The sequence below is a fragment of the Hemiscyllium ocellatum genome, chromosome 5 (assembly GCF_020745735.1).
Source record: "Hemiscyllium ocellatum isolate sHemOce1 chromosome 5, sHemOce1.pat.X.cur, whole genome shotgun sequence".
In the NCBI taxonomy this organism is placed as follows: Eukaryota; Metazoa; Chordata; class Chondrichthyes; order Orectolobiformes; family Hemiscylliidae; genus Hemiscyllium; species Hemiscyllium ocellatum.
Window position 1 is genome coordinate 139384159 of NC_083405.1, and position 27214 is coordinate 139411372.

Sequence of the window (27214 nt, forward strand, 5' to 3'; positions counted from 1 at the left end):
AATGTAAAACTTGCGCCCACACCTCCTCCCTCACTTCCCTCCAAGGCCCCAAGGGATCCTTCCATATCCACCACAAGTTCACCTGTACCTCCACACACATCATCTATTGCATCCGCTGCACCCGATGTGGCCTCCTCTATATTGGTGAGACAGGCCGCTTACTTGCGGAACGCTTCAGAGAACACCTCAGGGACGCCCGGACCAACCAACCCAACCACCCCGTGGCTCAACACTTTAACTCTCCCTCCCACTCCACCGAGGACATGCAGGTCCTTGGACTCCTCCACCGGCAGAACACAACTACACGACGGCTGGAGGAGGAGCGTCTCATCTTCCACCTGGGAACTCTCCAACCACAAGGTATGAATTCAGATTTCTCCAGTTTCCTCATTTCCCCTCCCCCCACCTTGTCTCAGTCAGTTCCCTCAACTCAGCACCGCCCTCCTAACCTGCAATCTTCTTCCTGACCTCTCCGCCCCCACCCCACTCCAGCCTATCACCCTCACCTTGACCTCCTTCCACCTATCCCACCTCCATCGCCCCTCCCCCAAGTCCCTCCTCCCTACCTTTTATCTTAGCCTGCTTGGCTACTCTCTCTCATTCCTGATGAAGGGCTTATGCTCGAAACGTCGAATTCCCTGTTCCTGAGATGCTGCCTGGCCTGCTGTGCTTTGACCAGCAACACATTTTCAGCTATTTTCCTTTGTGCCAGATATGACTCTAACCAGCGGATTCTTTTCCTGCTGATACCCAGATACTTAGCATTGGGGAGTAGAGTGAGAGCAACCATCTGGGAGGAGGCTGAAACCGAACAGGAAATAAAAATTAAGGCCAAAACCATCGACCGACAAATTTAACTGGAATTACATCTCCAACCGCCTTGAAAGATATTGGAGTGGGAGGGAGAGGACCCAGTCGTCATGGTTCATGTTGAAGTAGCAATAGTTTCAAAATCACCACTAGTTACTGATTTCCATTCCAAAAAGCACTCTTCCACTGCTACTCTCTGTCTTCTCTGAGGTCAAAGAGACTGCAAAGGTGTCTGTTAATGCCCCAGCTATTTCCTCCCACAGTATCCTGGGCAAGATTCAGTCTGGCTCTGTAAACTTGTCTACCTTAATGGATTTAAAGATGCCCAATCTGTCTTCCTTCATTATGTTGACCTGCCCAAGAGTAACCACACATGTTTTCCTTATGTCAAGATCCCTCACATCCCTCTCTTTGGTGAACATCGATGCAAAGTACTCATTTTACACAATTCTTCTGGATCCACACATAACCTCTCTCCTTGCCCCACCAAGGACATTTCATAGCCCATTGTGTCCCTCCTAATTCCCTGTTTGAGCTTCTTCTTACTTGTTTTATTTTCTTCAAGAACTTAGTGGGCCTTTAGTTGCCTAGACCTTCCTTTCTTTTGACTAATCTGATAATGTCCTCTGTTTTCTTACGTTCCCGTATCCAGCCTTTCCTATCCTTAATTTTCACAGGAAAATGTCTATCCTGCACTTTAATCAACTGGTTCTTAAAAGACTCCATCACATCAGATGTAGATTTATCCTCACACATCCGCTCTCAATCCACACTCTCCCATTCTTGCCTAATTCAGTTATTGTTGACCTTTCCTCAATTTAGCACCTTCACCACTCTTGCCCTTATCTAGAAGTATCTGAAAACATCCAGAACAATAAATGCCGTTGGTTGCGAATCCTATCAGATCAAATAGATCAGTTGGAGAGACAGACGCAATGAGGAATTTACAAGAACAAGGGGATGTGATGGATGGCAGTTTTAGGAAGGGAGAAAAGTTGCAGATACAGACACATAGATGGGTTACCAGAAAAGGTAAGGGAGGTAGGTACATTGTGCAGGAGTCTTCTGTGGCTATCCCCATTTCATACAAGTTTGCTGTTTTGGAAAATGTAGGGGGTGATGGACTCTCAGGGGAATGTAGCAAGAAGAGCCAAGTTTCTGATATCGAGACTGACTCTAATGCAAATAGGGGTATGTCGGGTTCCGGGCGATCAACTGTGTCAGGGGACTGTCTAATCAAAGGAACAGATAGACGTTTCTGTGGCCAGCAGCAAAAAATCAGAATGGTGAGTAGCCTCCTGGTGCCAGCATCAAAGATGTCTCAGAGAGGGTGCAGAATGTTCTCAAGGGGGAGAGGGACAAGCAGGAGGTCATTGTACACATTGAAACCAATGACAGAGGAAGGGATAAGGTTGAGATTCTGAAGGGAGAATATAGAGAGTTAGGCAAGAATTTAAAATGGAGATCCTCGAGAGTAGTAATATCTGGATTACTCCCGGAGCTACGAGCTAGTGAGGGCAGGAATAGGAGGATAGAGCAGATGAATGCATGGCTGAGGAGCTGGTGTATGGGAGAAGGATTCACATTTGTGGATCATTGGAATCTCTTCTGGGGTAGAAGTGGCGTGTACAAGGAGGACAGTTTGCACCTAAATTGGAAGGGTACTAATATACTGGCAGGGAAATTTGCTAGAGCTGCTTGGGAGGATTTAAACTATTAAGTGGGGGGGTATTCTTTTTTAGATTTATTTTTTAGATTACTTACAGTGTGGAAACAGGCCCTTCAGTCCAACAAGTCCACACCGACCCGCCAAAACGCAACCCACCCATACCCCTACATTTACCCCCCCACCTAACACTACGGGCAATTTAGCATGGCCAATTCACCTAACCCGTACATCTTTGGACCATGGGAGGAAACCGGAGCACCCGGAGGAAACCCACGCAGACACGGAGAGAACGTGCAAACTCCACAGTCAGTCACCTGAGGCGGGAATTGAACCCGGGTCTCAGGCGCTGTGAGGCAGCAGTGCTAACCACTGTGCCACCCGGTAAATTTATTCCCGGAAATACATCCAGAGACGTTATTTGGGTTGAACTGAGAAATAAGAAAGGGATGATCACCTTATTGGGATTGTATTATAGACCCCCTAATAGTCAGAGGGAAATTGAGAAACAGATTTGTAAGGATATCTCAGTTATCTGTAAGAATAATAGGGTGGTTATGGTAGGGGATTTTAACTTTCCAAACATAGACTGGGACTGCCATAATATTAAGGGTTTAGATGGATAAGTGTGAAAACATGTGTGCAAGAACATTTTCTGATTCAATATGTGGATGTACCTACTAGAGAAGGTGCAAAACATGACCTACTCTTGGAAAATAAGGTCGGGCAGGTGACTGAGGTATCAGTGGGGAAGCACTTTGGGGCCAGCGACCATAATTCTATTAGTTTTAAAATAGTGATGGAAAAGGATAGACCAGATCTAAAAGTCAAAGTTCTAAATTGGAGAAAGGCCAATTTTGACGGTATTAGGCAAGAACTTTCAAAAGCTGACTGGGGACAGACGTTCCTTTTTCTTAACCAAACCCTCAATTTCTTTAGTCATCCAGCATTCCCTGTACCTACCAGCCTTTCCTTTCACCCTGACAGGAATATACTTTCTCTGGATTCTTGTTATCTCATTTCTGAAGGCTTCCCATTTTCCAGCCGTCCCTTTACCTGCGAACATTGGCCCCCAGTCAGCTTTCTAAAGTTCTTGCCTAATACCGTCAAAATTGGCCTTTCTCCAATTTAGAACTTCAACTTTTAGATCTGGTCTATCCTTTTTATTCGGAGTTTCCTACAGGTCTTCCAGTAATAACATAGATACAGAGGAGCAGAATGGGAGGCAGATTTTGGAAAGGTGCAGAAGTAACAGGGTTGTTGACATGGGTGACTTTAAGTTCCGTAATATTGATTGGAATGTACTTGGTTCAAATAGTTTGGCTGGAGTAGTTTTTGTCAGGTGTGTCCAGGAAGGCTTCCTGACACATTATGTAAATAGGTGTACTAGAGGGGAGGCCATATTGGATTTGGTGCTTGGCAACAAACCGTGCCAGGTGTCAGTTCTCTAAGTGGGAGAGCATTTCAATGATAGTGATCACAACTCCATGACCTTTAGTATATTTTTGGAGAGCAATAGGAGCAGATGATGTGGGTAAATATTTAATTAGGAGAGGGGAAATTACAATGCTATTACGCAGGAATGTCAGCGCCTAAATTGGGAACAAATGTTCTCAGGAAAATGCATAACAGAAGAGTGGAGGTTGTTTTTTTCAAAGCATCTGCTGATTGTGCTGGACAGGTTTGTCCCAGAAGGAAGGGATAGTAAGCTGAAAGAACCTTGGGTGACAAGGGATGTGGATCATCTAGTCAAGATGAAGAAGGAAGCTGACTTAAAGTTGAGGAGGTGAGGATCAGGCAGGGATCTAGAGGGTTACAAGTAGCCAAGAAGGAACTGAAGAATGGACTTAGGAGGGATAGAAGGGGACATGAAAAAGCTTTAGCGAGTAGGATTAAGTAAAATCCAAAAGTGTTCTACACTTTCGTGGCCAGAGTGAGGGTAGGGCCAATCAGGGATAGTGGTGGGAATTTGTGCCAGGAATTGGAAGAGGTAGGCGTGGTCCTTAATGAATACTTTGCTTCAATGTTCACTACTGAGAGGGACCTTGACATTTTTGAGGATAGTGTGAAATAGACTGATATGTAAATCAGGTTGATGTTAGAAAGGAGGATGTGCTGAAAATTTTGTAAAACATAAGGATAGATAAATCCCCTGGGCCAGATAGGATATACACAAGGTTACTACAGGAAGTGAGGGAAAAGATTGCTGCACCTTTGGTGATGATCTTTGTGTCCTCACTGTCCACTGGAACAATGCCAGATGATTGGTGGGTGTTATTCCCTTGCTCCAGAAAGGGAATAGGGATAATCTTGGGAATTACAGACCAGTGAGTCTTACGGCAGTGGTGGGCAAAGTATTGGAGAGGAATCTGAGGGACAGATTTATGATGACTTAGAAAACCAAAATTTGATTAGAGATAATCAGTATGAGGCCATGCCTCACAAATCTTATTGAATTCTTTGAGGATGCAACAAAACACATTGATAAAGGTATACCAGTGGATGTGGTGCACATGGATTTTAGCAAGGCAACTGATAATATTCCCCATGGTAGGCTGATTCAGACAGTAAGGAGGGATGGGAAACAGGGAAATCTGTCTGTCTGAATATAGAATTGGCTGGCTCATAGAAGACAGAGGGTGGCGGTGGATGGAAAGCAGTCAGCCTGGAGCTCGGTGACCAGTGGGATCGGTTCTGGGACCTCTGCTCTTTGTGATCTTTATAATTGACTTGGATGAGGAAGTGGAAGGGTGGGTTAGTAAGTTTGCCGAAGACATGAAGGTTGGTGCAGCTGTGGATAGTGTGGAGGGCTGTTGTAGGTTGCAACGGGACATTGACAGAATGCAGAACTGAGCTGATAAGTGACAAATGGAATTCAACCTGGAAAAATGAAAAGTCATTCACTTTGGAAGGTCGCATTTGAATGCAGAATACAGGGTAAAAGGCAGGATTCTTGGTAGTGTGTAAGAACAGAGGGTTCTTGGGTGCATGTCCATAGATCCCTCAAAGCTGCCACCCATGTTGATAGGGTTGTCAAGAAGGCATATGGTGTATTGGCTTTCATTAGCATGGGTTTTGAGTTTAAGAGTCATGAGGTTCTGCTGCAGCTCTGCAGAGCCCTGGTTAGACAACACTTGGAATAATATGGTTGGTTCGGGTCGCCTCATTATAGGAAAGATGTGGAAGCTTTAGAGATGCTGCAGAGGAGAGATTTCCCAGGATGCTGCCTGGACTGGAGGGCATGTCTTATGAAGAAAGGCTGAGGGAGCTAGGGCTTTTCTCATTGGAGCGAAGAAGGATGTGAGGTGACTTGATAATTGTTGACAGGCACCGAAAGAGTGGATAGCCAGAGACATTTCCCCATGACAGAAATGTCTATCGTGAAGAGGCAGGTTTAAGGGAGATGTCAGAGGTAGGTTCTTTACACAGAGAGTGGTGGGTGTGTGGAATGCACTGCCAGCAGTGGTAATAGAGTCAGATACTTTCGGCACATTTAAGCGACTCTTAGATAGGCACATGGAAAATTATACAATGAAGGGTATGTAGGTTCATCTGATCTTAAAGCAGGATTGAAGGCTGGCACAACATCGAGGGCCAATGGGCCTGTACTGTGCTGTACTGTTCTATGTTCTTACCATTAAGTGCATATGTCCTGCTGTGATTTGCCTTTGCAAAATGACATTTATCTAAATTAAACTCTATCTGCCACTCCTCAGCCCATTGACCCATCTGATCAAGATCCCATTATACTCTGAGGTGACCTTCTGCGCTGTCCACAACACCTCCAATTTTGGTGTCATCTGCAAATGTACTAACCATACCTCCTATGTTCACATGCACATTATTATTTGTCCTTCCCCTTATATAATTTGGTGGACAATTAAACAACTCACTGGATCCTCAATGATGGAGGAGTCCAGTACATCAGGGCAAAAGATAAGGCTGATGCATTTGCAACAATCTCCAGTCAGAAGTGTCGAGTGGATGATCCATTTCGGGCTCCTCCAGTGGTCCCCAGTATCACAGATACCAGTCTCCAGCCAATGTGAAGGCAATAGGCCCTGATAATATTCCAGCAATAGTACTGACGATTTGTGCTCCAGAACTTGTCGTTCCCCTAGCCAAGCTGTTCCAGTACAGTTACAACACTGGCATCTACCCGACAACGTGGAAAATTGCCCAGGTATGTCCTTTACACAAAAAGCAGGACAAATCCAACCCAGACAATTACTGCGCAAACAGTTTACTCTCAATCACCAGAAAAGTGATGGATGATGTCAGTAATAGTGCTATCAAGCAGCACCTGCTCAGCAATAATTTGCTCAGTGACGCCCAGTTTGGGTTCCCCCATGATTACTCAGCTCCTGACCTCATTCCAGCCTTGATTCAAACATGGACAAAACAGCTGAATTCCAGAGGGGAGGGAAGAGGGTTAGCCCTTGACATCAAGGCTGCATTCGACTAAGTGTAGCATCAAGGAGCCCTGGCAAAACTGGAATCAATGGGTATCAGGCGGCAAGTACTTCTCTGATGAGAGTCCTATCTCGCACAAAGGAAAATGGTTGTGGTTGTGGAAGGTCAGTCATCCCCGCTCCAGGACATCTCTGCAGGAGTCCCTCAGGGTAGTGTCCTCAGCCCAACCATCTTCAGCTGCTTCATCAATGACCTTCCCTCTGTCATAAGGCCAGAAGTGGGGATGTTTGCTGATGATTGCACAGTGCTCAGCACCATTCGCGACTCCTCAGATACTGAAGCAGTCTGTGCCCAAATGCAACAAGATCTGGATAATATCGAGGCTTGGGCTGATAAGTGGCAAGTAGCATTCGCGCCACACAAATGCCATACAATGACCATCACCAATAAGTGCCAATCTAACCAATGCCCTTGATATTAGATTAGATTAGATTTGATTCCCTACAGTTTGGAAACAGGCCCTTCAGCCCAACAAGTCCACACCGACCCTCCGAAGAGTAACCCACCCAGACCCATTTCCCTCTGACTAATGCACCTAACACTGTGGGCAATTTAGCATGGCCAATTCACCTGTCCTGCACATCTTTGGACTGTGGAAGGAAACCAGAGCACCTGGAGGAAACCCACATAGACATGGGGAGAACATGCAAACTCTACACAGACAATTGCCCAAGGCTGGAATTAAACCTGGGACCCTGGTGCTGTGAGGCAGCAGTACTAAACAGTGAGCCACCGAGCTGTTACCAAATGAGATACACTTCCAAAAGAATCACTAAATATAACTTTCTGCATCCTAAATACCTTGTAAAAATATTTTGAAATGTTAAATACCATCACTGAATCCCTCACCATCAACATCCTTGGGGTTACCATTGACCAGAAACTCAATTGGACTTGCCACATAAACACAGTGGCAACAAGAGCAGGTCAGAGACTAGGGTTACTGTGGCCAGTAGCTCACCTCCTGACACCTCTCTCCATTCTGGAGGCTCCCTGCCTCTGTTCCTGATGAAGGGCTTTTGCCCAAAACGCCGATTTTCCTGCTCCTTGGATGCAGCATCACTCTGATCTAAACTCCTGACACCCCAAAGTCTATCCATCATCTACAAGACACAAATCAGGAGTGCAATGGAATATTCTCCACTTGCATGGATGTGTGCAGCCCCAACAACACTCAGGAAGCTTGAGACCATCCAGAACAAAGCAACCCACTTGATTGGCACCATATCCACAAACATTCAATCCCTCCACCACCGGCACTCAGTAGCAGCAGTGTATACTATCTACAAAATGTACAGCTGAAATTCACCAAAGACCCTCAGACAGCACCTTCCAAACCATAACCACTTCCATCTAGAAGGACAAGGGCAGCAGATACTTGGGAACACCACCCCCTGCAAGTTCCCCTCCAAGCCACTCACCATCCTGACTAGGAAATATACTGCCATTCCTTCACAGTCGTTGAGTCAAAATCCTGGAATTCCCTGCCAACCGGCCTTGTGGATCAACTCACAGCAAGTGAACTGCAGGGATTCAAGAAAACACTCACCACCACCTTCTCAAGAGCAAATAGGGATGGGCTAGCAATGCTGGCTAGCCAGCGATGCCCAAGTCCCACAAATGAATTAAAAAAATACATATAAATGATGATAATCAGTGGACCCAGCACTAATCCTTGTGTCACACTACTGATCATAGGCCTCCAGTCTAAAAGGCAACCCTCCACCATCACCCTCTGTCTTCTATCTTCAAGCCAGTTCTGTATGCAAATGCCTTGCTGCATTTAGACATTGACTGCGTCAGTGTGGAGCCAGGAATAGTGCTGAACATTATGCAATGATCGACTCTTTAAAACACTTGCATTTTTCTCTTATTTGTAGGTATACTCACATACTCTTTTTAGGATTCCTTCTAAATTTTTTAAATCATGGATTGTCCAAAGAGAATCCAGTAATCAGAGTATCATCCAGATCACACTGGATTCCTGGTAACCCACTCAATGTTGATCCATGGTCCCCTGGAACATAGCCAGCACTGACATGATGCTAAAAGCAAGCTGTTTGTAGGGGAAATGTTCCCAAGTATCAGTATCATCAGCGGTGGTTAAGACTCCTTTGGCCTGTGACAGATCCATTTTGAAAATTTCCATTCGTTATGTCAGTCCACTGAATACGTTACCTCTGAGCGGAAGGGGAGGTAATGATCCACATTTAGGCCTGGTTGGCTGTGATCTTTTTGATCACCACAAATCCTCAGCTGTCATCTGTTTTTAAGCCCGGAATGATGGGAGTAGCAGATTTGGTTCCAACGCTCTCAGGTTCACCAGCCGTTCCAGCTCCACCTTCACCTTAGGCCAGATGGCATCGGGTACCGGGTGCACCTTCAGACTCTTAGGATGAGGCTTCACCTGTAATTTAATGTCAACTCCTTTCATTTCCTACAGAGTTCCTTTGAAGACATCTTTGTACTTGTACAGGATCTCTTGCAAACTGATGTTCAAGTCCACCAACCTATCAACCATTCCTCAATTCAATCTTAATTTTTAGAACCTGGAGTATCCGAATAATGCAGGCTATTTGCCTTTAACTAGATAAAGTGGCAATTCTGCATCCTGGTCCCTTAACTTGTACTTTCAGCAGTACATAGCCCTTCAGTGGTATAACTTGTTCCATGTATACCTGTTGTATATACCTTGACAGGCTTCAATGACAGTGCTGTCCATTTCTCTCAACAGACCGATTTGGGAATCAGGGACACCACTGCGCCCGTATCCAATTTTACTGTCTCTTCCTCTACTTTGGGAAGAACCCAGAAATGATTGATTTCATCCTGCAGTGACACCCTAGAATCCTAGAACTCTTACAGTATGGAAACAGGCCATTTGGCCCAACAAGTACACAGCATCTCTTCAAAGAGCAGTCCACTCAGAATCACCCCTCCACCCTATCCCTGTAACCCTGCATTTCCTATGGCTAATCCATCTAACCTTCGTATCCCTGAACACAATGGACAATTTTATCATGGACTATCCACCCAACCGTCCACATAGTAACAGGCTGTTGAACTGAAACTTTGCTGACTCTTAGCCTCCTGCTTCTCCCACAGACCAGGCTGACTCCCGGTCTACTCCCTGTCTGGTAGCATGTACCTTATGCCTTGGCCTCGGGATTGTTTCTTTCTGACACCCTTTGTCTTGTTTAATTTGTACCCAACTTGCACTTGCAGCACTGGGCCTCTCGAGTCCATTGCAGTGACTCCTTTGTGGCCATTCTGCCACATAAGGGAAATTATACAGTTGGTACCACACTCTGCTGGGTGTCCACTACTCTGTGCACTGGGGCATCGTCACTGTGTTCCTTCACTTGGGGCCAACTCCACTGGGACAGCAATTTCAAAAGCTGCCTTGAAATCCAGGTCTTTCCTGATTAGTAGCTTCCGCTGGGTGGCTTCATGTCGTGGCCACAAACCAACCGGTCCTTATCTTGGAGGGACCCTCTAAATCTGCAATCTTCTGCTAATGTCTTTAAGAAGTTAAAACATATTGGGCAATGGACTCTCCTTTGTGCTGTGCCCCTTTCTAAAAGTGAAAACAAATATCAGCCATTTTTGATGCGAAACACTTTCCTAATGCTCCACAAAACTCTTGAAATGCCTTCCCTGTGGGTCTCTCTAGTTACACCAGACTTCTTAAAATTGCAAATAACTTGCTCTGGATAGTTCTTAACAAAACTGGTACCATGACATCCTCAGCCACTTTTAAGAACTAATTGAAATGTTTCATGTATAAAGGCAATGGTAGTTTGGTGCACTGACCTCTGCACCGCTGAAGCCAGGTGCCAACTTGAAGACACTTCCTTCTACTGCCCCTCGACCACGACCTCACCTCCCATCACCAAACCATCATCCCCCAGGCCATCCACAACCTCATCACCTCAGAGGATCTCCCACCCACAGCTTCCAAACTCATACTTCAGGGACCCCTCACTGCCTGGTTTTACCTCCTACCCAAGATCCGCAAGCCTGACTACCCCGTCTGACCCATTGTTTCAGTCTGCTCCTGCCTGACCGAACTCATCTCCACATACCTTGAGACTCTCTGATCTCTCCGTTCCAGGAACTCCCCACATATGTTGGGGACACCACCCACACCCTCCACCTCCGCCAAGATGTTCGTTTCCCTGGACCCCAATGCCTCATCTTCACCATGGACATCCAGTTCCTCTACACCTCCATCCACCATGACCAGGGCCTCCATGCCCTCTGCTTCTTCCTCTCCTGACATCCCCACCGGTACTCTTCCACTGACACTCTCATTCATTTGGTGAACTGGTCCTCACCCTCGATAATTTCTCCTTCGAATCCTCCCACTTCCTCCAGATCAAAGGGGTAGCCATGGGCACCCACTAGGGCCCCAGCTATGCCTGCCCCTTTGTCGGTTATGTGGAACAGTCCATCTTCTGTAGTTACACCGGCACCATTCCCTAACTTTTCCTCCGCTACATTGATGACTGCATTGGCGCAATCTCATGGTCCCACGAGGAAGTTGAACAGTTTATCAACTTCACCAACACATTCCACCCTGACCATCTCAGACACCTCCCTCCCCTTCCTGAACTTCTCTATCTCTATCAACATCCTCTACAAACCCATCGACTCCCACAGCTATCTGGACCACACCTCCTCCCACCCTGCCTCCTGTAAAAATGCTATCCCTTATTATCAATTCCTCCGCCTCCGCTGCATCTGCTCCCAGGAAGACCACAGAACATCCCAAATGGCCTCCTTCTTTAAAAACCACAATTTCCTCTCCCATGTGGCTGATGATGCCCTCCAGCACATTTCATCCACTTCTCGCAAGTCCATCCTCGAACCTCACCCCTCCAACTGCAACAAGGACAGAACACCCCCTAGTCCTCACCTTCCACCCACCAACCTCCATATACATCGCATCAGCCACCTACAAACGGACCACACCACCAGAGATATATTTCCCTCCCCAACTCTGTCCACTTTCCATAAAGACCGTTTCCTCTGTGACTCCCTCGTCAGGTCCACCCCCCCCCCCCACCAACCCACTCTCCCCTCCTGGCACCTTTACCTGCCACCACAGGAATTACAAAACTTGCGCCAACACCTCCCCCCTCATCTCCATCCAAGGCCCTAAAGGAGCCTTCCACATTCAAGGTTTCACCTGCACTTCCACACATGTCATTTACTGTATCCGTTGCTCCTGATGCAATTTCCCTTACATTGGAGAGACAGGACACCGACTCGCACAGAGCTTCAGGGAACATTTCCAGGATGCCCACACCAACCAATCCCACCACCCCGTGGCCAAACACTTCAGCTCCCCCTCCCACTCCACCAAGGACATGCAGGTCCTGCACCTCCCTAACCACTCGACGCCTGGAGGGAGAATGCCTCATCTTCTGTCTTGGGACCCTCCAACCCTATGGTATCAATGTGGATTTCACTAGTTTCCTCATTTCCCCTCCCCCCCCCCCCACCTTATCCCAGTTCCAACTCTCCACTTTGGCACTGCCCTCATGACCTGTCCCACCTGTCAATCTTCCTTCTCACCTATCCGCTCCGCCGTTCTTGCCAACCTATCACGTTTACCCCCACCCCCCTCCATCTCCCTATCGCACTCTTATCTACCTTCACCCCAGCCCCATTACCCTCCAATTTATCTTGCCACCCTCTCGGCTCACAACTTCATTTCTGATGAAAGTCTTTTGCCAGAAACATCAATTCTCCTGCTCCTTGACGCTGCCTGACCTGCTGTGCTTTTCTAGCATCACACTCTTGACTCTAAACTCCAGCATCTACAGTTCTCACTTTTCACATCAGTGAGACCGCGTCTGGTGTATTGCATACAATGTGGTCTCCTTTTTATTTATTCATTTGTGGGATATGGGCATCGCTGCCAGGCCAGCACTTATTGCCCATCCTGCGTTGTGCATGAGAAAGTGGTGGTGAGCTGAGGAGGGATGTAGTTGTATTGGAGTCAGTTCACAGGAGGCTCACTAGATTGATTCAAGAGATGAGGGATTCGTCTTATGAAGGGAAATTAAACAGTTTGATCTTATACTGTCTGGAGTTTAGATGAATGAGATGAGATCTTATCAAGGTTTATAAGCTGCTAAAGGGGATTGACAAAGATGCAGAGAGGATATTTCCTCACAATGGGGCTATCTAGAATATGAGGTGATAGCTTTAGGATAAGGGATAGCAGATTTAAAACAGATAGGGAGGAATTACTTTGCTCAAAGGGTCATGAATCCCTGGAGTTCCAGAACGCGGTGGATGCTGGAACATGGAGTAAATTTGAGGAGGATATAGAAAGATTTCTAATTAGTAATGGGTTCAAGGGTTTTGGAGAGAAGCAGGAAAATGAAGTTGAGTTTGAGATGAGATGAGCCATGATTCAAGGGGCTGAATGGCCTACTCCTGCTCTTGTTCTTATGGTCTTCACTCTCCCTGATACATTGAGGAGTCACAAATGAACTTTTATCCTTTTTTTTCAGGGACAACTGAAGGACTCAACCATCCAAATACAGTGCTCAGCCCATCAGTATGGCAGGAACAGCAGTAAATTCCCTGGAACTGGCAAAAGCCAGCACCGAGGCTGCAACTGCAGTGGTTGCAGTGAGAAATGCGATATCAGTTGTTGAGAGTTTAGGAAAATTCGCCTCTGCTGCTGGAGTGGTAGGAGCTATTTTTGGGGTAGCAGCAGCAATTGTTAAACTTGCTATGGGTAATGTGGAGAGTGAGGAGCTGAGATATATGAAGGAGCAGTTCCAGATAGTCAGGAACCAGCTGGATGTCATTTCAGGTCAGATTCAGCAAGTGCTTCAGGCTATTGAACAAAGTACAGTTAATAATCAGTACTTCCCCATTGAGGAGAATCTGAAACACCAATTCAAGAATTACATGGACATCCTGAACACAAAACCGGAATACCGGGAGAAGGAGAAAGAAGAATTCCTCACACACTTCAATGAGACTAAAGGTGACCAGAACCTTCACACACTCTATAATGCAGTGATGGGATATCATGGCATCTTTGGCAAACCCATTCTGGAAACTGCCATGGAATATGACCAGAGGAACCGGCGTTTGATGGAAAAACTCTGCTGCCGCCTCAAGGAGCTCTTCTGCATTGGCCTGATTGCCCTGGTGGGTCACTCCGCTATCACTGGGACTGATGTAGAGGCATTAAAGAGAGAGTGGAATGAGAAAATGGACAAAGTAGAGAATAAAATGAAATCCATGATAGATAAGTGCATCAATGAGTTTGCTGAGCAGGCAAAAATAGATGTTGAGAAAATGATAAATGAAAAGGGTGGAAGAAATAACTGTGAATGTGTAAGTTACATAGCAAATGGCTTGATAAGTAAATATGACTGGGTTAAATGGTCTGTACGGGTTTATGACCCTGTCGGTGGGTTTGACAATCACTGTGTCATTGGCCCTAATTATTTTCACTTTTTCAGACACAATGGGGTTAATGCTGTTGTCTCCTATGCAATTGATCCAAAACCAATTAATGAAAGTTACATAAATCAGTTAATGGAGGGGAAAGATGGCTGGTCTGATGCAAGAGCTGTTGCAGAACATGTGTCCAAAAATCTTTCCTCTGGGCATGTTGTACATGTAGTGAGACGCTACAAGGGTCTGTGGCTTCACAAGAACATTTCCAACGATTACCATTTCTGGGGAAATTACTCTGGTGTCACCCTGTGTGTCCATTCCACATAAACATCCTCCTGAGTTTTCCAGTTCCTCCTCCCCTGAGTTGATGCTGTTGTGCTTCAGGGCATGAGGTATTGATGTTGGATACATTACTTGATAATTCATTGCCACCTATTTCACCACAAACCAATGAATTCTGAAATTATTCTCTGAAGTTTGATTACACATTTGACCATTTATCTATCCCTGAATATTAAATGCCTAACAGAGTGTTGGTTCATTTTGTCCCTTTGTGTTATTGGTAAAAAGCTACATGGCTTAATTTAATGATCTCTCCAAGATGGCGTTCCCTCCTCACTGTGATAATTGATTCTTTGATCAATATTGTGAAACTCCCTTCCTCTTCTGTCCCACTCTCTATCTTGTTGGAATGCCCAATAACCAGGAGAAAGTGAGGACTGCAGATGCTGGAGATCAGAGTCAAAAAATGGGGGACTGGAAAAGCACAGCAGGTCAGGCAGTGTCTAAGAAGCAGGAAAGTCAATGTTTCGGGCATAAGCCCTTCATCAGGAACGTGCCCTATAACCAGTAATGTTGAGCTGCCAGTCATGTCCATCTTTCAGCCAGGTCTCAGTTACAGGTATGACATAATCCTCTCATGTGCCTGTCTGTGCCCTCAGGTCACTGCTACATGCCTCAGGCACTTTGTATTAAAATATATTCCATTTAGCTTGTTAAACTCACTTCTTTCTTCTCTTGCCTACAATTTCTCTGCCTTCCAGGCTCACTTACTCACATTTTAACCTCCAATCCCATCTCAACTCTTCATCTGAACAATTTGTTAAGTTGCCATGCTCCAGAGGTTACTATCTTTGAAGATGTGCCTTCCAATTTCCAACCTAACTCCCTATGTCTACTTGCAGGATCTCATTTCTCTTTCTCCCTCTGTCATTGGTCCCATTATGGACCATAACTTCCAGCTGTTCACTGTACCCCACCCAGTGCCTTTCAGCTATTTCATGACATATCAGGGTCTGACACCCAGGACGCAACACAACATTGATACGTCATGGCTTAAAATGCCCTCAGAAGTGAATCCCCGATCACTACCGCCCTTCCACACTTCTTCCTCCCTCACCCTCACCATAAATATCTGAAACACCCACAATGCCATGGCATTGGCTCTGGCTGGGCTCCATAAATGAACTATCACTCACCATTTTGGTTTGCATTTGAACTACACTTGGGGAATTCCCTCCTGATGTGCCTGATCCCCTTCTTCTGTCTGAAAATGTGTTGCTGGAAAAGCGCGGCAGGTCAGGCAGCAACCAAGGAGCAGGAGAATCGATGTTTCGGGATGAAGAAGGGCTCATGCCTGAAACGTTGATTCTCCTGCTCCTTGGATGCTGCCTGACCTGCTGCGCTTTTCCAGCAACACATTTTCAGCTCTGATCGCCAGCATCTGCAGTCCTCACTTTCCCCTTCTTCTGGCAGTCACCTATTAACCCTGTCCTGACATTTCCTTAAGCTGGAAGAGTGAGGGAGGGGGTGACCGCATCCTGAAATGTATGACCCACAATTCTTCCACCTGGTGAAAGCCCCATGGTCCACCTGCTGCTCCTGTCTCCGAAGCCCAGGGCTCACACTGCTCCAGTCAGAGGCACTTGCTGTTCATATTCACTCAGTGTATGAGGTGCATCTCGGATTTCAGGAATGGGATAACCATGAGCCTTGGCTCCCCAGGCGTACATTAACAGATTAGAAAATCTTCCTCTTAAATTCCATTTGTTCTTAAGGATAGATGAGAGAAATCCTATTCCTGTTTTTGCCCCAGTCCCACTCAGGTCTGCATTCAGTCTCTCTGCTCATCTACTAGGCTTCTCACCCCTTCCTCTCAGTGACACTGTCAAAGGGTCCCCATCCTCTCCTCTCACTGACACTGTTACAGGGTCCCCACCCCTTCCTCTCGGTGACACCGTCACAGGGTCCCCACCCAATCCTCTCGGTGATACTGTCACAGGGTCCCCATCCCCACCTCTCACTGAAACTGTTACAGGATCCCCACCCCCTCCTCTCGGTGACACCGTCACAGGGTCTCCACCCCCTCCTCTCAATGACACTGTCACAGGGTCCCCACCCCCTCCTCTCGGTGACACCGTCAAAGGGTCCCCACCCCCTCCTCTCAATGACACTGACTGTCACAGGACCCCCACCCCCTCCTCTCAGTGACACCGTCACAGGGACCCCACTCCCCTCCTCTCAGTGACACTGTCACAGGACCCCCACCCCCTTCTCTCAGTGACACCGACCGTCACAGAGTCCCCACACCCTCCTCTCAGTGACACCGTCACAGGGACCCCACTCCCCTCCTCTCAGTGACACTGTCACAGGACCCCCACCCCCTTCTCTCAGTGACACCGTCACAGGGACCCCACTCCCCTCCTCTCAGTGACACTGTCACAGGACCCCCACCCCCTCCTCTCAGTGACACTGTCACAGGACCCCCACCCCCTCTTCTCCGTGATGCTGACTGCCCCTCCTGGGGTTTCTGATTCCTACGATGGCAGGACTGATATCTGAAGAGAGACTGGACCGGTTCGGCCTACATTCTTTCCCGGGTTTGCTGCAGGGTTCCAGTGAGGTTCAGTACAGGCTGGAACAACAGCATCTCATTTTCCACTTGGGCAGCCTGTAGGACTCAATATCGAGTTCAATAATTCTACAGCCTGAACATCATCTTCCATGTCTTTTACTCACCCATCACACTCATTTTCACCCAGTTATGGTCCCCATTATCAATTTTTCTTCTTTCTTGGCTTACAGTTTTTTCCCTGTGCTTGCCTGTGTTTCTCTCCCTCCGTGCTCTGTCTGCATCTATCCTCTCCCACTTTTCCTCCACCCCCTGTCTTCAGCATATGTACCACCTTTTTTTAAGATACTGCCAGTCCTGAAGCAAGGTCACTGGACCTAAAATGTTAACTCTGGTTTCTCTCCTCAGATGCTATCACACCTGCTGAGTTTTTCTAGAAATTTGTTTTCATTTCTGACGTCCACCCCCGACAGATCTTTGGTTTATTTTTCTGTATTGACTGGTATTTTGAAGAATGAGGGGGATCCCATTGAAAACTACAAGATTCTAACAGGACTAGACAGAATAAACACAGGAAGGATGGGTCTGATGACCAGGGAGTCATGGACTAGGGGTCACAGACTTAGGACACTGGGGTCACCATTTAGGATGCAATGGGGTGAAAAGTGGGGAGCCTGAGAAATTCTTTAACGCAGAAAGCGTTTGAGCTAAAACACTGAATGTTTCAAAAAGGAGTTAGATATAGTTGTTAGGGCTAAAGGGATCTAAGGGTGTGAGAAGAAATTGGGAACAGGGGACTGAGTCGGATAATCAGCCATGACCATACTCAATAGTGAAGCAGGCTTGAAGGGTGAATGGCCTTGTCCTTTTCTTATTTACTCTGTCTCTATGATTGCAATAACTAATTTAGACAATGGTGATGCTTTCATTTATGATTAATGGATCTGCAATAATCTGATCTCTGTTAATTAGTCTGCAATGTTAAAGTTCCCTCAGTGACAGGGACACTCAGTGGATTAAACTACGATCTCTTGTACTCTTTCAAATGAAATATTATCATCCAAACTTCAGAAACGTGCTTGGAACTGTTGAAATAAAGTTAGTTGTGATTGTTCACTGTGATTTGCTGAATAAACTCATTCAGACAACAGGCTTTGCAATGATTACTAATCCCCATTGTGTACACTACATCTTCAGTCACTTTCTTTTGCTCTATCATGGGATATGGGTGTCACTGACAAGGTCTAGATTTGTTGTCCCTCCTTAATTGCTGAGGGGTTCTCTGTGCCATCTCAGAGGGCAGTTCAGATTTAACCAAATTGTTCTGGGAAATATTAACTGTTTCTCCATCCATAGAAACGTACAGTTTGGAAGAGGCCATCAGGTTTGTACACCTCAAACAGGTCCCCCACAGCCTCTACACTCCAAAGAAAATAACCTGAGCTTATCCAGCGTCTCTTCATCTCTGAAATGCCCCATCCCAGGCAACACCCTGGTGAACCTCCTCTGCAACCCCTCCAGTGTAATCAGATCCCTCCTATAATGTGGTGACCAGAACTGCACACAGTACTCCAGCTGTGATCTAACCAAAGTTCTGTACAGCTCCAACATAACCCTCCCTGCTCTTATAATCCACGCTTGGACTGTTAAAGATAAGTGTCCTGTATTCCTTCCAAACTGCCCTATTAACCTGTCCTGCTGCCTTCAGGGATCTGTGCACAAACATCCCAAGATCTCTTGGTTCCTCCTCGTGTCCTGCTATTCATTGAGTACTCTCTTGACAAACGCATTAGGCATTGGAGAGTTGCTCAAGATTAGATGCTGGCAAGTATGAAGTTGGTATTTATAAAAATAGGACTCAATGGAGTTGGTTAATTGCAAGTTTCCAAGAGTGGAGGAGATTACAGAGATGGGCAGGAGCACAAGGCTATGGAGGCTTTGAGAACCAAGAATTAAAATTTTAAAATTGGGGTGTCGATTCCAGTGCAGCTTACTCCAGTGAAGGAGTAACAAGTCTTCCTGTGAGTTAGGAAACATGCAATGAATGAAGGGCTGACTTTCATGGGCAGCACGGTGTCTCAGTGGTTTGCACTGCTGCCTCACAGCACCAGGGACCCAGGTTCAATTCCAGCCTCGGGCGACTGTGCATGTGGAGTTTTCATGTTTCCCCAGTGTCCATGCGGGTTCCCTCCGGGTGCTCCAGTTTCCTTCCACAGTCCAAAGATGTGCAGATTAGGTGAATTGGCCATGCTAAATTCCCACAGTGTTCAGGGGATGTGCAGGTGACGTGCTTTAGTCAGGGGTAAATATAGGATAATAGAGTAGGGGAATAGGTCTGGGTGGGTTACTCTCCGGAGAGTGGGTGTGAACGTGTTGGGCCAAAGGGTCCACATTTTAAAGGATTGTGAACGGCAGCGTTTTTACACAAATGGTGGTTTGTGTATGGAATGAACTGCCTGGGGAAGTGGTAGATACAGGTACAGTTGCAACATTTAAAAGGCATTTGGCTAAGTATATGAATAGGAAAGGTTTAGAAGGACATAGGCCAAACATAGGTGAGTGGGATTAGTTTAGATTGAGAAGCCTGGGCAGCATGGACGCGTTATATCGAAGGTCAGTTTCTGTGCTGTATGATTCTATAACTGGTGGAGCAGTTTCGATGGGCTGAATGGCCTACACCTGTTCCTATGGAGTAAGAGCTGAAGTTTAAGTTACTGCGGCTAATCTATCTAAACTTTATATTTGCTCACCTCCTTAATCTTAACGCCTTAAGGAAAGTTTGAACAGTGATCTTAGCACTTACTTGTGTTATTGCTATGACAGTTTCGATGCCACCAGGGAGAATGTGAGGCTGTTCCTGCTGTGACATGTGACATGCTGGTCATTACAGGAGTACTTCAGAACTCTCCTCTGAGAATATCAGAATGTCCTTCACTACCAGTGAGGTCCATTCCTTATATTCATTTTCCAATCAAAGTTCTCAACTAATATCAATTTTCCTTTCACTCCTTTCTCCCTCTCACCTTCTACTGGCCCCCACCATCAAATATATATTTGTACAGTGATTCCACCCCTCCTCCATCACCTGTCTGCAAATACAGCACTTCCGTAATTCTTTTAAATTAGACATGGGCTGCAGTGAGTGAGGCTATGCCAAATTGCCTTTAAACTGAGTTATTGCTGGTCTGTTTCAGAGGATAGTTAAGGGTCACTCTTATCGCTGTAGCTTTGGAGTAACATGTAGCCTGACCAGGTAAGGTTGACAGATTTTCTTCCCTAAAGGATAAAGTACAAAATCACACAACACCAGGTTATAGTCCAACAGATGTATTTGGAAGTACAAGCTTTTGGATTGCTCCTCCTTCATCAGGTAGCTCAAGACCCAAGTTACCTGACAAAAGAGCAGCACCTGAACATTTGTACTTCCAAATGAATCTGTTGGCCTATAACTAGGTGTTGTGCGGTTTAAAAAAATTTTTATTGAGAAAAGATTTATTTTTTTATAAAATTATAACAATAAACAGTCTCTGGCCAGATGGACCCTCTGAAGAATCTTCAGTTGCATTATAAATCAAAATCTTTCTCGCACTTTCACAAGTATCCTCCCATGCCTCTCAGAGGAAATCTCACTCCGAGCTCTCATAGTCACTCAATATCATCTGAGGGACTATCTCCAAGAGATGATAAAGTGTACTAACTGAGAGAGTGCTCTTGGCATGGAGCACCTCCTTCTCTGTCTCCGATCTGTAGGAGTCAGTCAAGAGCGTGTTTCCTTCTTGAATAAAGTCCCTAATCTGAAAAGAACGATTAGGTCTCTGCTAGATAATCCATCCATGTGGCTCATTTGGTCAAAGGACATCAATGTTCTGCCCTCAAATAAGTCATTCAAACAGGAAACTCCCCTAGCTACCCTGGGTCCATTATTCCCGGCCGGAACCCTGGCATACCAACTATAACGGTGAGAAAAGAAGTTTTAGATATATTACCCTCACGCTGCTACATTGCTCTCCACACTTTGACAGTATTAATAATTATTGGATTATGTCAGCACTTCACAACTGTCCTCATTTTATCTAAAAACAACAGGCCAAAAAGAGGACACTATGCCCGGGAGGATTCAATATCCAACCATATTGATGTTGGGTTTTCACAAGCCCAGTCATTCACAAAAGATAAAAGGCAGCTTAGTTGAAATGTTTTGATATCAGGGAGGTCCATGTTCCCCACTCCTTGGGTCACTTGCTTGCAATCTGATGAGTTTAATAAGGAACTGCCTATTGTGCCAGATAAAAGCACTAAACCAGCCATTAAGTCTCTGAAATATTTGCCTGGGGGAGAAAAAACAAGTGAAGCATTCGCATAAGGTATAGCAAATGAGAAAGGACATTCATTTTAATAAGGGCTATATGGCCCAACCAAGATACTGGAAGAACCTCCCATCTTTGAAGATCTTGTTTAACCTTGTCAAGCAATGGGATAAAATTAGTCTTAAATAATTGAGCGAAGACGGGAATAACAAAAATACCTTAATAAAGAAACTCCCCCTGTGACCACTTAAAGGGAAACCATGATTCACCCTCAACATCAGATATTCCTCGAAGACTTCCCATAGGCAGAGACTCCAATGTGGAAAAATTAATCTTATAGCCTGAAAAGGAGTCAAATAAATTTACACATTGTATCAAATGGGGTACGGAAACTACTGGGTTTGACAGAAAAATACGAATGTCATCCATGTATAATGTGTTCTATGTATCTTTGATCCCACTTCTGGGGCAGTTTTGTTAGGATCCTTACAGATTGGTGATTGAGCTGCTGACAGAGACAATGTAAAACATTGAGGTGAGAGGGGACAACCTTGCTGACTGCCCCATTATATACTAAAATGGATCTTACTCCATTGGTGGAACCACAGCCAGAGGACCACTAGAAAGGACCCTTACCCTCCTAATAAAGACTTCACCTAAACCAAACTGTTCCAGGGTGTAAAAAAGATATGGCTATTTCACTCGATCATATGCCTTCTCTGCATCCAAAGAGATCACTAATCCCTGAACTGATCACTGCTGACACGCTTGGACCATGTTAAGTAATCTCCTAACATTGGTAGAGAATCTGCGGCCCTTTATAAAACCCGTCTAGTCAATGAACAGCTGAGGATCCTGGGATTGTATTCATTAGAGTTCAGAAGGTTGAGGGGAGATCTAATAGAAACTTACAAGATAATGCATGGCTTAGAAAGGGTGATGCTGGGAATTTGTTTCCATTAGACAGGGAGTCTAGGCCTTAGAATTAGAGGAGGTCAATTTAGAACAGAAATGAGGAGACATTTCTTCAGCCAGAGCGTGGTGGGCCTGTGGAATTCACTGCCATGGAGTGCAGTGGAGGTCGGGACATTGAATGTCTTCAAGGCAGAGACTGATAATTCTTGACTCGCAAGGAATTAAGGCTACGGGGAGAGTGTGGGTAAGTGGAGTTGAAATGCCAATCAGCCATGATTGAATGGCGGAGTGGACTCGATGGGCTGAATGGTCTTACATCCACTCCTAGATCTTATGGTCATTTTTGACAATGAAGGCAGCACAATTTTCAGCCTGAATGCGAGAGTCTTGGACAAAATTTTAAAATCAGAATTTAAAAGCGAGATGGGTCTACAAGAAGCACAGTCCTCGGGGATCTTCTCTTTCTTGAGGATGACAGAGATATTAGTCTCTCTCATGCATGGAGGAGGCAATCATGATTGTACAAGTACTTGTACATGTCTGGCATCGGGCCTGACCATACATTTATAAATACTTTGTAGAATTCACCAGGGACACCATCAGGGCTGGTGCCTTTCCACTTTGAAGCTGTTCACCACCTCCTGTACCTCTTGCACTGCTAAAGGGCCAGTAAAGAGAGACACTCTTCAGAGGTCACTCCTGAAAGATCCAGGTTCTTAAAAAACGGCTCCATCTTAGCCCATCTGTCCTCACAGCCTTCTGACTGGTATAACTGGGAGTAAAAGCTCTGAAATGCAGCATTGATCTATTTAGAAACACAAGTAAGAGTTCCAAGCCCTCCCCTGATTGAGGTAATAGATTGGGGTGGGGGGTGTCCTTTTTCCTAGTCAGTTATGTCAGATATCTGCCTGGCCTCTCACCTTGCTCAAACAATCTTTGTCTCCCAAGGGAAAGTTCCTCCCTCTCTATCTGTGTGAGCATGGCATTCAAAATGGACTGAAGAGCTGTGACCTGCTGCAACTTACCCATCGATGGCCTAGCAAAATATGCCATCTCAGCTGTCTGCAGTTGTGCCTCAAGGAGGCACTGTTGCTCTCCTTTCACTTCCGACTGGCAGAGTATGAGATAATTATCCCCCAGCATAAACCTTAGCAGTCTCCCAGAGAATAGACGAGTTACGAGATGTATCCGTAAGTCTCGTAAGTCCCATAAGGAGTGGGGGGGGGGTCTTTGGGCATTCTATCCACTGTTGGAGCCATGAGACAATTAAAAACTCCCCCTATAATAATATGCCGTGATGCAAGGGCAATCAATTTGGAGATTGCGTCTATCAGGAATTTAATATCATACTCTTCACCATATACTGGGGCTTTAAGAATTACAAACTGCCCAGGCTCATCTTTAACATGATCTTGTATTTTAAATGGAAGATTCTTCCAAAAGGGGATGGCCACCCCACCACTCCTAGTGTTGAAGAATGAAAAAGACACCCAATCAAACTCATCCTGCTGCAATTTCAGATGCTCCTCATCATCAAGATGAGTTTCCTGCAACAGGGCAACATGAACCCTCTCTTTTTAAGACTCAAGAGTACCTTTTTCCTCTTGATTGGCAAGTGACTCTCCTTAATGTTGCAGGCACATCATTTGAGACCACAATCAGCCATGACCCTCTACAACAACCTTTAAACTCCTGAGAGGAAGAACTCAATTTACACGTTGCTGAGTATAACTGAAGATTGATTCATACAGCCGACAAACTATACACACTAAAACTACTACACCTAACAAACTAACAGAACTTTCAAAAAACCACATCTATGAAAAATCAAAAAACTAAACCAAACACAAATAGCTCCTTCCAGCTTGAGCCGCACTCAAACTAAAGCAATAGAAACAAAAAGAAAGGTAAAATTAACTGAGAAGTTAGGAGGGAGCACTCCGTCCATCCCCAACTATACAATAACCCCAATTAACATTGGAAAAAGAAAAGACTTTCTTTACAAAAGAAGTGCAAAAGAGATTTTAAAAATTATTGTCCATATTCTGGACTATTTCAAAGTGTCCAGAATGTTTTTTGCTTTATCCAAAGAATCAAATAAGCATACAGACCCATCATAATTAAACAAAGCACTGCTGGTTCCTTACAGAGTACTGAATACCGAGGTCCCTCAGTCTTCTCTTCACTATACATAAGTGATTTGGATGTGAGCTTAAGAGTTTAGTTAGTAAGTTTGCAGATGACACCAAAATCGGAGGTGTAGTGGACAGCGAAGGAGGTTACCTCGGATACAACGGAATCTTGATCAGATGAGAGTTTAGATCAGAGTGGTCCTGGAAAAGCACAGCAGGTCATGCAGCATCCGAGGAGCAGGAAAATCAATGTTTCAGGCAAAAGCCCTTCATCAGGAAGGGCTTGATCAGATGAGCCAATGGACTGAGGAGTGACAGATGGAGTTTAATTTAGATAAATGTGAGGTGTTGCATTTTGGGAAAGCAAATCTTAGCAGGACTCATACACTTAATGGTAAGGTCCTAGGGAATGTTGCTGAACAAAGAGACCTTGGAGTGCAGGTTCACAGCTCCTTGAAAGTGGAGTCACAGGTAGATAGGATAGTGAAGAAAGCTTGGTATGCTTCCCTTTGAAAGGAGTATTGAGTACAGGAGTTGGGAGGTCATGTTGCGGCTGTACAGGACATGGGTTAGGCCACTGTTGGAATATTGCATGCGATTCTGGTCTCCTTCCTATCGGAAAGATGTTATGAAACTTGAAAGGATTCAGAAAAGATTTACAAGGATGTTGCCAGGGTTGGAGTATTTGAGCTACAGGGAGAGGCTGAACAGACTGGGGCTGTTTTCCCTGGAGCGTCGGAGGCTGAGGGGTGATCTTATAGAGGTTTACAAAATTATGAGGGACATGGATAGGGTAAATAGACAAAGTCTTTTCCCTGGGGTGGGAGAGTCCAGAACTAGAGGGCATAGGTTTCGTGTGAGAGGGGAAAAATATAAGAGACCTAAGGGGCAACATTTTCTTGCAGAGGGTAGTGTATGTGTGGAATAAGCTTCCAGAGGAAGTGGTGGAGGCTGGTACCATTGCAACATTTAAAATATATCTAGATGGGTATATGAAAAGCAAGAGTTTGGAGGAAAATACGCCAGGTGCTGGCAGATGGGACGAGATTGGGTTGAGATATCTGCCTGGCATGGAGGGGTTAGACCGAAGGATCTGTTTGTGTTCTGTACACCTAAATGACTCTATCTCATCAAAGGACTTCCTTGGATAGTTTGAAGATTGAAGCCTGTGGATTCTTCCCCTGCAATCTTAAAGCTTCCATTACTCTCTGCTTCTCCCTGCAGCATTGGAATCACATTAGGAATGGGCAGGGGCACTGACCCGAATGGGGCCTGCACACCGCAACCCAGTGAACTCTGTTGACCTTCACCTGGCCTACCTTGGCTTCCCAACCAAGAAATCGCAGCAGCCAGTGTTTAACAAAACTTACTGCCACTGGTTTCCACTTCCTCCTGCAGGCCAATAACACATTCCTCCGACCTCTGTTTTCGAGGTTATCGACCTGCTCTGTTAAGGCTTGGACATGCTTCTCGAGGGCCTGGATCCACCCTGTCAGGGACTCAGTCACGGTCTCTGATGCTGCAGTCCGCCATCTGACCTCCTCTACTCGCTTTCTGACTCCTTCCAGCTCCTGGTCATGCTTGTGGAGTAAGGCCGAGATTGGTTCAAGTGTGGTGCAACTTCCTCGACCAACGCCTCGATCATCTCCTGGAGCTTCATGAACTCTGCACCCAATTTACTCTGTTGGGTGAGTGATTCCATTGGAGTTGCAGAGGAGGCTGCGGCTGTGGTCACAGTCATAGTTGGGGCCGTGTCCGATGCTATGGGGGGATGTCCTATGTGTTGAGATTTACCCGAACCTTCTCGTCATCTTCCCTTGCTAAAGAAAGGGTTTATAACGATTCCACCTATATTTAATTATCAGATTTTTCCAAAATACCTTAGGTGGAGAGGGTAAAAGCACCACTTCGCCTGAGTTGTGGTGCAGAGCTCATAGGGCAGACATTTCAGTTCGCTGCCATCTTGGATCCCTCTGTTGTGTGATTTTTAACTTTGTTCACCTCAGTCCATCACTGGCACCTCCACATCACTGACATCACAAACTGCTGTCTCAAAGTGCAAGGATCTCCAAGAAGATCACGCATATCACTCGCTACCTGACGAAGAAGCAGGACTCCCAAAGCTTGTATTTCCAAATAACCCTGTTCAACTATAACCTGGTATTGTGGCATTTTTAATTTTGTCTACCCAGTCCAACATCAGCATCTCCACACCTTCCCTAAAGGATGCTTGTGAACCTGAGGCACACTTATGACCATCGTTTAATAATCATCATTAGATTTTTAATTCTTGGTGGAATTTGAACACGTTCCCAGAAAATTGGTCTGCAACTCTAGTTTAATAGGCCAGTGACATTATTACTGGACCATTTAGAAGATAAGGCAGGGCAAATGACTGAAGTGTTAGTGGGGAGCATTTTGGGATGAGTGATCATGTTTCTATTAGATTCAAAATAGCTACGGAAAAGATAGGTCTTGCATAAAAGTTAAAGTTCTTAATTGGAGTAAGGCAAATTTTGATGGTATGAGACAGGAACTTTCAAAAGTTGATTGGAGTAGACCAAGGTTCCCAAAGGTTCTGGTCTTGTATTTATCTTGCTCTGCACCCTATCCTTGTGTCTTCATG

The 27214-nt window shown here is 45.5% G+C and overlaps 1 protein-coding gene across 1 annotated transcript; it reads left to right on the forward strand.

Moving 5' to 3' along the window:
- Positions 1 to 13525: 13525 nt before the first annotated feature.
- Positions 13526 to 14710, forward strand: LOC132816254 (protein rapunzel-like). The gene has a single exon (XM_060825750.1). It carries the CDS (start codon positions 13526 to 13528, stop codon positions 14708 to 14710), a length of 1185 nt encoding a protein of 394 aa, XP_060681733.1.
- The last annotated feature ends 12504 nt before the right edge of the window (positions 14711 to 27214 follow it).